Source organism: Kwoniella mangroviensis, assembly GCF_000507465.2.
Source record: "Kwoniella mangroviensis CBS 8507 chromosome 1 map unlocalized Ctg02, whole genome shotgun sequence".
In the NCBI taxonomy this organism is placed as follows: Eukaryota; Fungi; Basidiomycota; class Tremellomycetes; order Tremellales; family Cryptococcaceae; genus Kwoniella; species Kwoniella mangrovensis.
Window position 1 is genome coordinate 1516601 of NW_027062534.1, and position 14093 is coordinate 1530693.

At 44.9% G+C, this 14093-nt stretch overlaps 6 protein-coding genes across 6 annotated transcripts; 3 read left to right on the plus strand and 3 right to left on the minus strand.

Moving 5' to 3' along the window:
• Positions 1–162: 162 nt before the first annotated feature.
• Positions 163–668, plus strand: I203_105671 (uncharacterized protein; the record flags this gene model as incomplete). The annotated part of the gene is made up of 2 exons (XM_019144823.1): positions 163–317; positions 416–668. The coding sequence occupies 2 exons, from the start codon at positions 163–165 to the stop codon at positions 666–668; spliced, it is 408 nt and encodes a 135-aa protein (XP_019006158.1).
• Positions 669–908: 240 nt separating this feature from the next.
• I203_105672 (uncharacterized protein) lies at positions 909–4264 on the minus strand (the record flags this gene model as incomplete). The annotated part of the gene is made up of 3 exons (XM_019144824.2): positions 909–1063; positions 1153–2193; positions 2278–4264. 3 exons carry the CDS (start codon positions 4262–4264, stop codon positions 909–911), a joined length of 3183 nt encoding a protein of 1060 aa, XP_019006159.2.
• Positions 4265–5722: 1458 nt separating this feature from the next.
• Positions 5723–5971, minus strand: I203_105673 (uncharacterized protein; the record flags this gene model as incomplete). Its single annotated transcript, XM_019144825.2, has 1 exon — positions 5723–5971. One exon carries the CDS (start codon positions 5969–5971, stop codon positions 5723–5725), a length of 249 nt encoding a protein of 82 aa, XP_019006160.2.
• Positions 5972–6215: 244 nt separating this feature from the next.
• I203_105674 (uncharacterized protein) lies at positions 6216–8709 on the minus strand (the record flags this gene model as incomplete). Its single annotated transcript, XM_019144826.1, has 3 exons — positions 6216–8182; positions 8238–8381; positions 8466–8709. 3 exons carry the CDS (start codon positions 8707–8709, stop codon positions 6216–6218), a joined length of 2355 nt encoding a protein of 784 aa, XP_019006161.1.
• A 1484-nt stretch (positions 8710–10193) lies between these two features.
• I203_105675 (uncharacterized protein) lies at positions 10194–11084 on the plus strand (the record flags this gene model as incomplete). Its single annotated transcript, XM_019144827.1, has 1 exon — positions 10194–11084. The coding sequence occupies one exon, from the start codon at positions 10194–10196 to the stop codon at positions 11082–11084; it is 891 nt and encodes a 296-aa protein (XP_019006162.1).
• Positions 11085–11480: 396 nt separating this feature from the next.
• I203_105676 (uncharacterized protein) lies at positions 11481–13999 on the plus strand (the record flags this gene model as incomplete). The annotated part of the gene is made up of 2 exons (XM_019144828.1): positions 11481–11621; positions 11681–13999. The coding sequence occupies 2 exons, from the start codon at positions 11481–11483 to the stop codon at positions 13997–13999; spliced, it is 2460 nt and encodes an 819-aa protein (XP_019006163.1).
• Between the last annotated feature and the right edge of the window lie 94 nt (positions 14000–14093).

Below are 14093 nucleotides of genomic sequence, written 5' to 3' on the forward strand. Positions count from 1 at the left end.
ATCCTTTCTCCCTCGATCCTTTCTACTTGTCGTAATATGTATTTTCTGTGACATTTGCCACCCCATTTCGAAAGTACTCTCCAATCCACTTGAATTACTGTAACGTATGCAGTTCATCAAAGCTACCCTACCATCGTCGAAGAATCCAAGTCTTACAGCACCATGCCATCACCATCCAAATTCAGCACATCGTCACCTTCTCGATCAAGGTTGGAAGCGGAATTACAAGAAGCGACAGAAGACAGAGATTGGGATAGAGTTCACGAACTTTCTGAAAGACTAGCTTCAAGTACTACAAGGTCACCTTCAACGTCCAAGTGAGTATATTCAGTCCGTTGAATACCATACGAGCGGTACAAGTATTCCCCAAACTTATCACTAATCTCCACATGATCGCCACGCCTGGAAGAAGCAGTGGGCAATCCAGAAGGAAGCATGATTCTACCAGAACCCATTTCCGTCATTCTGATGAATCCAGTTCTTCCTCTGGCGGATCATTCAGTATTGGTGAATCACTGTTAAGTGGTCTGTTCACGGGGATTGGAGTGGCTGCTGGGACTTCGATCTTCGGCTCATTGAATACGCCTAGGTATGAGTGCAACACATTCAGTGCACCGATTATGAGGACAAGAACTGTTTATAGACCAATTCGGAGACACTGTATATGAGCCTTGAATTCATGGAACGGAGATTACAGAACAATCAGTAAATGCAAATGAAGGGGAGATATGAAAACATGCGATACATATGATGATGGAATGCTATGAATGTAAATCTAAGATGATGATAATGATGATGAACGATACAATTGATACGATTGATACCATATATCCCTCATGTGTAAAATGGGAAATACAACTTAACATATGTATCCTGACATCTTCTTTTCCCTCGTTTACATCCTCACACTAACACTGGCGATTCTGACTCTTCTTCAATACGTCTTTCAGATTCACAAATGCCGCTCCTGATTTAGGCGATTGCTCAGCCAGTGTTCGTAAGACCACATGAGTTTGTCGTATGGCTTGTTCGAGCTGAGAGACTTGGTTGAGATTGTTCATTTCTACAAATAAGGCTCGGTGGATCAGCGATGTCTCTCACAGACAGGAGCCAAACAATGTTAAAGATCATATATGAGCAGTTTAGACCCACCCCTCAATGCCTTGACCAGCCCATCTAGCCATTCTTCCCTCTTCTCCTTCCAAAATGTATCATCTAACATTTTCGGTTGACCCATCAATCCGAAAGCCTTCTCAACTACAGCCCTGTCGTCAGGACTCCAAGCATCCATCCCAATTCTGATACTTCTTCCTTTAGTCAAGACCTTCTCCAAAGCTGAGTCATTACTACTTTGTTCGGATTGGGTTGAAAGGTATAAGAGATGTAAGAATTCGTATATCTCCAAAGAAGCTTGAACCGTAACTGGAAAATTGTGTGATCCAGCTAAATCCCGAACGAGCAATGTTGGTATTGGGTTCTTGAACGACTGGGTCATAGTCGTGTGTAACCATTTGATAGCTTGTTCTTTCGACAGAAAGTCTGATAATCTTACTTCCTCCGTTGATTTCGAGGTGTAAGCTGGTTCTCCTTGCGCTTTCAATGTAGCATCATTGGTAGTAGAAGTGGTTCGGTGTTGACGACTCTTGTTCAACATGCCAGTTCGAAGTAAAGAGAGTGCTGTCGAATGACCATTGTATTGCAGATAGTCCAGTACGAACGCGGAAGTCGCTTTCGCCACTGGATCGGATACTGTCTGAGTGGATTCAGATGCAGATCCTTGCTCCTGCTTGTCCGTTGGCGGAAACTTAATCTCCTTCAACTCCCTCTGTAAAGCCTGAGCTAAAGCAGATTTAGGATTGTTTTCATCTTTGATCTTCGCGACTTCAACTTCTTCTTCATCGAAGGTTGTTGAGGACGAAGCAACTTGATCTACCAATCTCGGAATGTCCACCACTTTGGTCGAGCGCACTTCCAATGAAATATCGTCTTTGATCGATCTGACATAAGAGTCGATATCAAATTTGAATGGACCTGTGAAATTGATTGCGAGGGATTCGCCGACCGACCTCAATCCTACAGCGGGATGTAGACCAGAAGCGAGTTTAGAGAATCGATGTCCCATCATTTTACCGTTCTTGGTGAAAAAAGCTTTCCCAGTTAAAAAGTTGATCCCACAACCTACAGTGTCGGAGGCTGACAAGGTGATCAAAAAGAATTAGAAAAAGCAATAACGATGGCTATGATAGAAGAAAGCATTGAGGGTAAACGTGAACGTACTGGTCCACGTCTCACTGAAGTTCTCTCCTCTACCTGATCCCTCAAAACTTCTTCCATCATCTCCATGCCATCCCCAACTGCCCTTATCCCATCCTACCAGTCTCTTCAGATTGATCCCTTCTCTAACCCATCCTACTGACATGAACCCTTCTATGCCTTTATCAATCACTTCAACCTCGTAGTAGTGTATCCCGCATGCTACGGGTATGGGTATGGTGGTATGCAAGGCAGTGGCATCGTCATCCCTTCTGGTAGGATTGCATCCGACGAAGGTGATGAGTGGTCGAGGTGAATGTGCAGCTGATTTGTAAATTGATACAGCGAGATGGGATCGAGGTAGAGGAGCAATAAATTCGGATGGTAAGGGTGTATCGGCAGGTAAAGCAGAAAGGGACAAATATGATGAACGAGAAGGAGAAGAAGAAGAAGGGGTAAGATTGTCGCTTGTAATCTTGCCCATACGTCTCTTTTTCCGTATGGGTGAGGAAGAAGATGTCGAAGATCCTTTTTGTTCTTCCTCTCTAGGTCTAGTAATTCCCTTACTTGACACTATGAGCGGTACGACATTCTGCGCCGTTTCCTTGTTGGTCGGTTCACATCTTGTAGCTTCCGTTCTACCTCTGGGAGTAGGAAGGAGGTCCATACTGTCTTCAAATTCCTCTGGAAATCTCAGATCTGGAGGTGCACCGATCCTTTCCAAGAAGCTTCTCCTCCTCCTGTTATTCCCACCACGATGCAAGTTTGATCTACCTGGATTCTGTGCTCGAGCAGGGGCAGGACCATCGATGTCGAATTCGTTCTCCCCACCATCAGAGAACGTATGGATCCTTAATCTCGAAGCCCATCTTTCTTCGTCCGAATCCTCATCCAAATTATCATCCTCCACTTCGATCCCTGGATAGTTGGCAGGCAAGACTTCATCGGGGTCGTAGGCGAATTGGAAATTCGACCGAGTAGGTGCAGGGTTCCTTCTCTGTCGACGTAAGAAGGATGTTATACTTTGACTTGGATTTGTGCCAGGAGCAGCTCCAGCAGAACTCCCATCCAATGGTCTCGTACTGATTCGAGTAACACTTCGATCATCGGTAGGAAAGGGTATGACGATTGGGTCGGTCGTGTCATCCAACATATTCAATACAACATCTACATCTCCTTCTAGATCCGCCCCTGCTCCTGCTCCAGCTCCGGCACCTGATGGTAAAGCTCTCTCCATCTGCATACCCCAAGGAAAGTTGTACGCCATCTCTCTTCTCCTCCTCCTATCATTCAAGACCGCTCGCACAGTCTGACCGGTTGGTCGAGTGGTGGTGTTGGGATTGGCATTCGAACTAGAGGGTTCATTCTGACGAGGAGGCTGGGTCCGAAGAAGTTCCTCGAGAGTGAACATTGGGGCAAGACGTGTCGCAGGGACTGGATCAGGAATTGTACGAGCAGTTCGGTTAGGTGAAGGTGAGGGTGGTGAGCGGTTGGACGGTCGAGAAGGTCCAGCAGCAGGCGGGGTAGATATACCTTCTTCATCCTGAGGTGGATTTCTAGCACCGTCCGCTATACTCCTTACATCTGTTCTGTTCTGTGCTGAACCACTGGGTGTCGAGGTGACTCCTGGTCCGGCTTGCCCTATAAAAGCCGCGGTACTACGACGTCCCGAACCCGATCGCCATGGAGGTGAGGGATCAATATCTATAGGTTCCGGTTCGGGTTCGGGATGTATATTCATATTCAAGTTCAATTCATCCAAATTATCTTGCCTATCTACATCTTCCGCTCCCCAAGCTCTTGATGTGTGTCTTTCCCTCAATTGGTCTTCAAACTCGCTGACTCGACGGCTCCTTTCACTCCGCTGCTGTTGGTCGGTACTAGTATGGTGGGAGGATGATCGAGCGGCGATTGATGCGTACGAGGGCGTATTGGACGAGGAGGAAGAACCTGCTCTTCGGAGGGAAGGGAAGGGATCTACAGGTGGTGAATGACCGCGCTGAGGAGGCATTATGGTACAGGTATGATACTATTACACAAAACGGTTGGGTTGATAAAGTATGGAGATGAATTATGAAATGTGAAAAGAGAGGTAACGAGATGAATGGAGGTAAGTGCACCAACATCCATCACAACAACACAGGAGTAATAGGCATGGGTCTAGCAAGAGGTATCGAAAGAAATAGGCACGAGCTCACCCAGAGCGAGTGGTTCATTCATATCGACAAGATAGCATTGAGCGACTCACACACTCCCTCTCTAATGCTGCTTTCTTCGGTGAATGCATATTCATCAGTCGCTATCGAAAGTTTCACTGTGCTGTATCAGTCGGCCTAGTCTAGCAGAAGATATCGCTGTTGACAAATGAGCGAAAGCATCATAGATATGTAGTGGAAGATTCTTTATTTGGTGAGTTTCCATCGTGACTCATCTTCCATCTTCACCCATCAATCGTCGTTCAAAAGCTCGATGAAGACAAATCTGGTAATCCGTTACATGTTCTTGTCGGACAATCACATACCCTATCCACCTCTTGATGGTTTAGTTCACACTCAGACGAGTGCAACGGGTATGGAAGGGGATGTATAAGGCGAGACTGAGAGCTTAACAAGATACATTATCCATCGTATCTTAACGAGTACCAACCAGACGTGCGATGTATGCTGATGATCAAATAGTGACATAGTGTATATCGTTTGTTGTTCTAGTCATTTTCGAATCAACGCTCAATGCAGAAATCGGAACGAACTTTGGAACTGCGTCTTCTAGACGAGTCGTGCTGCTATTTCTAAATCTGCTCGGTCCGCTACATGACTTCCTTCTTGTTCAATCAAAGTTTAATGTTGTCCAAAAGATGGATAGAAATACTGATACTTCAAGCATATCAATCTCAAGATTTCTCAATCCACAATGTCTTGCTTCATCTAAAGATGTCAGATACGATACTGCGACTTGGAAGGATGATGCATATCAAGTCATCGATTGCTATACTACAGCTATACTACAGTTCTCCGATCAACAAATCGATCTCTCCTGGCTTTCTTGCGTGTCTGTTGGACTCCTAAGAATGATCGTCTTCTCCTTACTCAACAAAGATCTTATCACTGGTTGGTCTTGGTTTTAGCCTCAGTATTGGTCTTGACCAAATGATCCACGCAACATAAGCTTCCAAATTACTTCCAAGACGCCGGTCTTCTCACTCACTCGCTAAATGCATTTTACTTTACTGTGAGGTGGACTCACATACTGGATCAGACCATGTGACCTAAACGACTTTACATGTCATGATGCCTAATGGCTATACAACAATCAACCAATAATCATCTATGAAACGGTATTCACCGAATCAAAAGAAGCAGCACGTTTCTCATCATCTATAAGCATATAACTAACTGATCGAAATACCCAGAACCAAAAGCCCAGAACCCCCAAAATCGGTAATATAATCTATACCAGTCTCCCATCCCCGTCAAGCTCCCATATCATCAATCAGCTTCCCAAGCTCTCGCTCACTTTCATTCAGATCCTTCAACATCTTCAACAAGTATGAGCAATGTTCGAATTCTCTTCTAGCTACATTGTAATTCATCTCATTCTTCATGGCTCTATGGTCAACCAGCAGATCTCGCAGTTGGTCCGCTCTATTGGTGACCCGCTCCATGATTCTTGCTGTGAAAGAAACTGATTCTCCATGCCGTGTTTTGAGTTGCGCCATCATTTTGAGGTCACGATTCGTAATGGGAGAGTCTTGTTGCCGACACTGATAATCTGAGATATATCTGTCCAAGTCGGCTTGAAAATCGACGAGCTTTTGATTGAGCATCGATATATCCTGTTGTTTCTTCTCAATAGCTTTTTCCAATCCCTCTCGCTCAAGGCTTCCCTCTTCTAATTTTCGTCTCAAATCGATTATGACCTGTTCTCTCGAGGATACGATTTTTTCTAAATCTCTCATCTTGGCCTTACAACCTCCTATCCCTATCTTTGTTCCTATCCCTATCTTTGTTCGACTGATCCAGAGAGTTACATCTACGTTCCAAGCTCCTTTTCAGATCCTTCAGCTTTTCGATCTCTGCATCTTTCCCCGCGACCTGAAGCTGGAGATTGGTTACTCTCTGCTCGGAATTCGCCATTCGCTTTTCGAATAGATGGGTTGAAGGTGATTGAACCGTCAATAGTCGTTTAGAGCCTAGTCCCGACTCCCTCTCTTTCTCTTCCTTCTCTACAGCGACCTTACATCTCTCAAGTTTTTTCACGTTTGCCTGTAACGATGCCATCTGATCTTGAAGCAAAGAAATGGTGTTATCTGAAGTGATATCCTTTGCCGATAGTTGTTCGAGTTGAGCTTCAGCCTCTTGCGCCTTCAACTCCGCAAGCTCAAGACTACCTTTAAGATCATCACATGAAATCTTCGCCTCACCTAGCTCCTTCTCAAGTCTTCTATTCCGATCTTCACTTTGATACAGTTCCGCTTTTGCGGCAGCATCTTTGTCTTTATACCCGTTGAGTTCATCCCAAAACCAAACTCGCTCACTCTGAAGTTCCTTCAGTTCTTCCTCGAGAGTCGATTTTTCCTTCCTAATCAGTTCTGATGCCTTCGCAGACCTCACTGATCCTCTGGCTACAGTAGGGGCTGATTCGGAAAGTTGTTTCTCAAGCCTGTCCACTTTCTTCTGCCACTCTATATTATCTCGTTGACGATCCTCGGCGAGTACTATCCATGCCTTCTTTTCATCTTCAATGGAAGAGATCTTGATCTGAGCAATATGGATTTGTTCGTTCATCTCCCTCTGGGTAGTGGTCGACCTTTCCAGATCTTGTTTCGCCTCCGATTCCAACTTCACAATTCTATCTTCAAGGGTTGATCTGCATTCTTTAAGAGCGGCATTCTCCTGGCGGACCGACTCATGACTGATGGCCAATTGGTCATTCAATTGTCGATGATTGTCGAAATGACCTTTGAGCGTGTGTATATTGTTATTGAGTTTGTCTACCTCATCTTGTTTCTTCTTCATCAACTTCTCCAGAACATCCTTTTCGATCTCCAGACAGTGCACCTCTCCATCTTTCACTGTCACGACTGATCCTAGCTCCTCTACCTGACAAATGAGGCTCGTAATCTCCCTTTGATTGGCAAGAAGCTTTAGTTCGAGCTTTTGGGTTTCCTCCCATTTGGTATTCTCGTCCATCCTCAGTTTCTCTACTTCTCGAATCAAAGCTTCTTGCCTTTCTAACAACTTCTTCTGCTCTTTCCTGACGATGTTCCTCTCCGCAAGTAGATTCTCAGCTTGATTCTCCCACTCTTTCATATCAATCATGTGACTCGACTTGAGCATGGCGATGTCCATCGTGTATCGAGTATCCACCTCCTCCAGCTTCCTTTTTATCTCCAAATTGTGCTTTTCATTTAACCCCCTAAGTACCTTTTCATGTTGGGTTTCTAATTCCAAAAGTTTACTTTCGATTTCCTCCTTCCGTGACTCATGTCGATCCTTCATATCTCCTATTGACTTGTTCAGGGACAATACCGTCTCTTCCTTCTGCTCGTACATGACCTTGAGTTTTCTGTATTTCTCCTTGACAATCTTGAGCTCGCTTGATACACCCGCATGAATAATTCCAAAGTCTTTCATCTCCTTGAATTTCGAATCGACTTTGTCCTCCAGAGACGTTACCTTTGTCCTAAGATACGATCTCTCACCGTCCATCCTCGACATGTGTTGTTTCAGATCGACCAATGACTGCCTATCTGCCGGTGATAGCATTGACGGAAGGAGCGATATAGCCGTTTGGATGTCAGATTCTGAGAAGAAGCGCAATAGGGCAGCGGTGTGAGCAGCGGTATGGGCGGTTGGTTCACAAGACAACTGGGTGGTAAGGGGGATAGTTCGAGGTGTGGGCAGAGAGCAGGGATCAAGTGAACGTTCGACTGTTATCAACAGAGTCAGTTCTGATCAAACGATGAGCTTGAAAAGCGAACCCACCCCTGTAACTTTGGCTTCCATAAACTTGCGGCATGATGCTTGTGCCACCTATCTCGAGAGTCTCGAGAGTTTCGACAGTCACTGAAAGACCATTCTGCCTGGCAATTCTAGTAGGTGAGGACCGAGGCGAAGAATCAATGGGCACTGCGTTTGTATAATAGCGGTGTCAGCACAATACCAATATGTCCACTCATGGTATGACGAATGCTGATCCATTCAGCCACTCACGTTTCCTTTTCTTCACAGGCGTATCATCCTCCATCTGCCCTACAAAAACTCTTATCCCTTCTTCTACGGTCTCTACTCCTTCATCCCAAGACACACTCTTCCTTTTGTCGGTACTAGAGGAAGACGCTCTCCAAGAGTCAATTAATCGACCGCGGTGATCAGGAGGACGGTTGAGTGATCGACCTAAAGGGTACATCGGCCGAGGGGAAAGGGAGTGAAGAAGACTAGGATACATTGGATCCATCTTGCAAATGGAGAGGGTCGCTAAGCGACCTTGATTCGAGCGCAATCGAGACTTGATACAAGGAAGAATGACGTTCTAGGTGATGAGCGAATATGTCTTCCTTGTGGTACAGAACCTATGGCCTAGCCCGATCATATCAGCTCGAATTGACGGCTATGGAGAGCGCGAGAACCTACTGGATCTGCCGTACTTTTTGACAGGCCAATTTGCCTACCTGGGGTCTAGACAAATACCCAAAAAGGATTGTACCGTTAAAGATGGGAAATAAAAAGACGACCTGGAGAGAATGTTGGTGTTTATACGAGATTATTTGGAGAGAAAAAGATTTACGGGGTGACTATATTCCCCGTCACTGTGGTTGTGTGTGCGTGTGTGTCTGTGCGTGTCATTACAGTACCCTGAGCTAGAATCTCAGGTGCTCGGATACGCTTCCTTGGAAGACATTTCGAAGATAAGAATGCGCGGGGGGGGCAGATACGTGGTTATGCATGGATGTCCAGAGGCGACATTGGGATGCCTTTCCATCGGTTTTGATATGTGATCCATCCATACCACAAGTCACAGTATGTCCTGTATCGTCGAAGCGCTGCGAATAGAGTGTGATGTGGCACATTGCAGCACATCGTGTTGGAAGAGGTCCGTGCGCCACACCAAATCACAGGGGGACACCCGCATTATCATATACCAAGAGAAGGTGCTTGATGCTGTATCTCGAAGATCGTCGATCGTGAGATCTTCTTTCATAACCCCTGATTGTCAGAGATGCATGCTTTACACGTATGATGAAAGAATAGATGATGTTCTGGCTTCGAATCAAGTATTACTTTGATCGCGCACGGACATCGATCGTACGTGGAGTGGGAGTGGATGCCATCAAACGCGTAGACGACAAATCACTTTCAAATCCTTATCATGTTCAGTCCAGTTCCCAATCATGTACAAACACTACTCACAACGACTTCTCACCCTCTCAATCTTATTACACTTTCGGGAAGATACGATGGGTGAACCACACATCCAGGGTGTGCCGACTATGGGTTTTGATCCTCAATCATACCTTCTAGGTGTACAGACTCGATCATACACATCACCGACACGCTCGATTGCTTATAAGAAACAGCTTCACCTCGAGTCCTCAGACCCATCAAGCCACTCATCAGTAATCACATCGTCAATGTCAAATATGCACCAGCTACAAATCAGAAAGTGACTTCGGGACAATGACGAGAATCCCAGGGATGATGGGATGGATGACAAGACTAAGAAGCTTAAATTGGACGACTTCTCAAATGTGAGCAAGAGTCAATGAATGATCATGTAGGTTTTGGGGATATACGCTGACTCGATGATATAACAAGGATTCACTTGTTCCTCGAGTAATTTCAGATGTCTCTCCCTTGCAGGACTCTGTTCTTCAACACTCACAACCATGTCTTCCGGTAACACCCTCAACAACCACTCCATTGCCTCTTACCTCGGGTTACATGCCAGGAATTGGAGAGGTGCCTCTCCATGTCTGTGCGCCATCCTTACCGGTCGGAGCAGATGTAGGCGATACCGATCTTAAATCAGGTAAAATGTCTATCAAAAGTGCCAATACCCAAGCAGTATCCAAACCCAAGAAGAAGAAACGATCCTGGAAGAAACCGATACAAACGCCTTGTCACCAAACACCTAATCCCAGCCTCACTGCGAGCTCACAAACACCCATATTAATTGCTGATTCATCGATCCCAAAGCTAAGGATGGATCAAATCATCGGATCACCTCGACTCTCGCATCCAGGCAGCAACGCTTCTTCCGTTAGGAAGTGGGACCATTCTCTGTTCATAAACCAGAATCCCACTCCGAGACTCGCTTATAGACCTTTCAAAGAGGTTCTACCCAAGAACATACCGCCAAGACCAAGACTACCGCCAGCGTTTCCTGTCCAGCAGCTTCCTGCTAAGAGAAAGAAGGTACCTCCTACCGCTCCCCGATTACACACCACCCTGTCAGAGTCTAGCATTCCAATCAGACCCGAACCGAGATCGTCATGGCAGGAAAGATCAGTCTCAGCATCGACCTCAACGATACCAGAAAGAATGGAAGCTGGAGCTGTTACCCCAGGTGCGCAAACTTCAACCCTAAGCCGAGATGACGGCTCTGAGATTCAGATGCTCGAAAGACAAGTTCAATCACTCACCGCCAGATTATCGAACTGTCAGAATGAACTTCAAGACATGAGAGTAAAGTTGGATTTTGCCAATATGACTGCTGGTCGAGGTGGTGCCAATCTTGGCAATGCCAGAAGGGAAATCAAAGAGTTGAAAGATAGAATCAAGGAGTTGGAGTATCCGGCAGTCGAGGTCAAAGTCGAAGATGATGCTGTATGAGAGAAGGTAGTAAGCAGATGACTGATTGGGTATATACAATACCATGGCTCCGTAGAACATGAGATCCATGATCATAAGGTCATAGATCAGGACTTGAGCGTTCATGCATCTTATATATTTCATGTTTCATGCAGATGAAACGGGTGGGGAACATCGTAACCCTGATAAGCTTAGATCCAATCGAGGAGTCACAGTATGTCACCCTTACGCTATGATCGTCATCAAAATTTTCATGATGCTTGCTTGGAATTGCCTGTATTTGTTCCATACATGAACAAGTATCACTTGTCCGTCCGTCTAGCCAAATTACAGTAATATCACATCATTCAAGCGTCGAGCACTCGACCATCAAACTGATTCAATCATCCTGATCTACCTCAAGCCGGGTGCCCCGTCATGACACAAGAGGTGTCACCAAGTCAGAAGACCGAAATCGGGTTACCGATGAAGGATGAAAATGCCCAACCTGGTGCAGGTATCGTACAGAACGTAGGAGCCAAGAGAAGAAGGATCGATGCTGAAGTTGAAAGTGGCGATGTGAGCTGATAGCCTTTTTACACAACGAGATCCGCAAAGTGGCTAACGAATGGCTGTAGGCATCTCATCATTCCGCATTTCCTCCCGTTCATTCTCGATACCCTCACCTCTCTCAACGTCCCCAAAGTACCCCTCCTCCTTCCGCTGAGTTCAGCATCCCCTCCCCTAATCGAATGATCACTCGCTCATTATCGAAGAGTCAATCCGACTTGCTTAACAGAGCTCAGACTGCGTCACCCTCGAATTCGGCAGTATCAGATTCTCTAAGACAGGTATCCTCGACTACTACCAGCTCCAGAGCGTTTACTCAATCATCCACTCTGACTCTTAAACAGGCTGGACCCATACCACGAGTAGATTATGGTGGACAGGTTAGAAGAGTATTCTCCCAACCTAATTTCCATCCTGGATCAGTACCTTATCATAATCAGATGACAAATCATGCCCCATTTGGATTCGCAGCCGAGCAGACCCATCCGGCTGTTCAACAGTTGCATCAAGCACAACAGAATATTCATTCACTCCAATCTCAGCTTGACACATCCACCACTGCTATCCGCACATTGGAATCGAGAGTGATCAATTCCGAGTCCTTATTGTCTTCCAAATCCGTCGAGTTGGTTCAAGCAAGGAACGAAATCCAATCTTTACGATTCCAGTTGCATCAGCAGAGCTTGGGAAGCGTATCGAGACACCAATTAAACGAGGAGAAAAGTCGACATTCGAAGGAGCTGGAGGATATGAGAGCAAGGTTAGGGGAGGTAGTCAAAAAGGTCAATTCAGAGAGCGAAATGGCGGAAGGGGTGAAAAGGGGGTTACGAGAAGATGTTGAGCGATTGCATTGTGAGATACAAGAACGGGACCAAGTATTAAGGGAATTGAAGACAAAGAATGAGGAGCTGTTAAAGGACAACGAAAGTGTAAATAGGGATTTGTTTGCGATGAAAGATGACTTGGCAGGATTAAAAGAGATCAACAAGGTGTTCGTACAAAAGGTTGATAGTCTCAGCGATGATTCCAAGAAGAAAAACCGAGATCTATCGACATTGGATAGTGAAAATGCGGAGTTGAAAGAGACTGTCTCAAAGCTGAATAGAGATATCACGCTACTGAATGCCTCAAAGGAAGCATTGAACAGAGCATTAGACACTTACAAGAAGACCAACCAAAAATTACAGTCTGATCTATCCAAGGAGAAAGAACGTTCAGAGGAGGTCAGAAAGGTAGGCTGGGAGCAGCTCAACACTTTGAAAAGGGAGTACGATACGACGAAAAATCGACACCAAGAGGTATCAAATTCCTATGAAGAGATTAAAAGATTGTACGAAATTGTTTGTCAGTCTGAGAAAGCTGTAAAGGTACAATTGATGGGCGAGAGGGATAAGTTCAATCACGAAAAGGCAAATTGGGAGAAAGATGTGAAATCGAAAAAGCACCTGAGAGATAGGATCGACGAGCTTGAAAATGATCTATCGAATACCAAACAGATCAACGTGGATCTCGCGCAGGAGAAAGATCGCTTGGTACGAGAAGTAAATCAGAAAGAGAGGAAGTATGAAGAAGTATCTCAGGAGAAAATTGATCTTCTGACTAGATTGGATAATCAACAGAAGGAATATGATCACCTCGATATCAAGTACAAAGAGCAAGCCAAACTCAACCAAGTGTCAAAGGCGGAAGTGAAAGGATTGAAAAAGGGTAACGCTACGTTGACCAAGAAGATTTTGGGTTTGGAGGAAACTAATAAGGCTCATAAAAAGGACAAACAAGAATTGAATAGACAGATCAATCTATTAAAGAAAGAAATCATAGGGAGGAAGCAAGACCACAAGGAAGCAGGACAGTTCAGAGTATCTATCGAAGATCTCAGTCGAACTGTCGATGATCTAACAGGTCAGAATACAGTTTTACAAAGCGAGAAACAACTTTTAGCTCGAAAAATTCTAGAGTTATCGGAATCTTGTAAAGATTTAGAAGAAACCAAGAGGCGACTTGAGGAACGTGTTGAGAGGAATGACCACAAGGTAGAGGAGTTGGAGAATTTCGTCAGAAGAATTATACTCGCTAGGTCGAAATATCATGACAAAATCGAGTTGAAGGATGGTGCGAATTCAGATTCGAGTAAAGCTCAATTCGACGGATTGATACGGAGTTATGATAGTATTTGGACAACTCCCAATTTGATATCTGCTAGAGAAAGGAAACGACAAGATAAATTGCTTAAGATGGAATTGAAGAGATCGACAATACCACAGAAATTAAATTGGTTAGATTACTGGATCAAGTTGATTGACTTTGCTTTAGAGGATCTTGAAGAGTATTCTATAGATCAGGTGTCATCACATACTTCTAAGGATGATCATCCTGTCCATGACTAAGATGGGTCACGGTCAGTAAGAATTTGACATGTATTTCTTGATGTCGATGTATTGATCCAAGATTTGCATTTGCACATTTTGGTAATATCCTCTT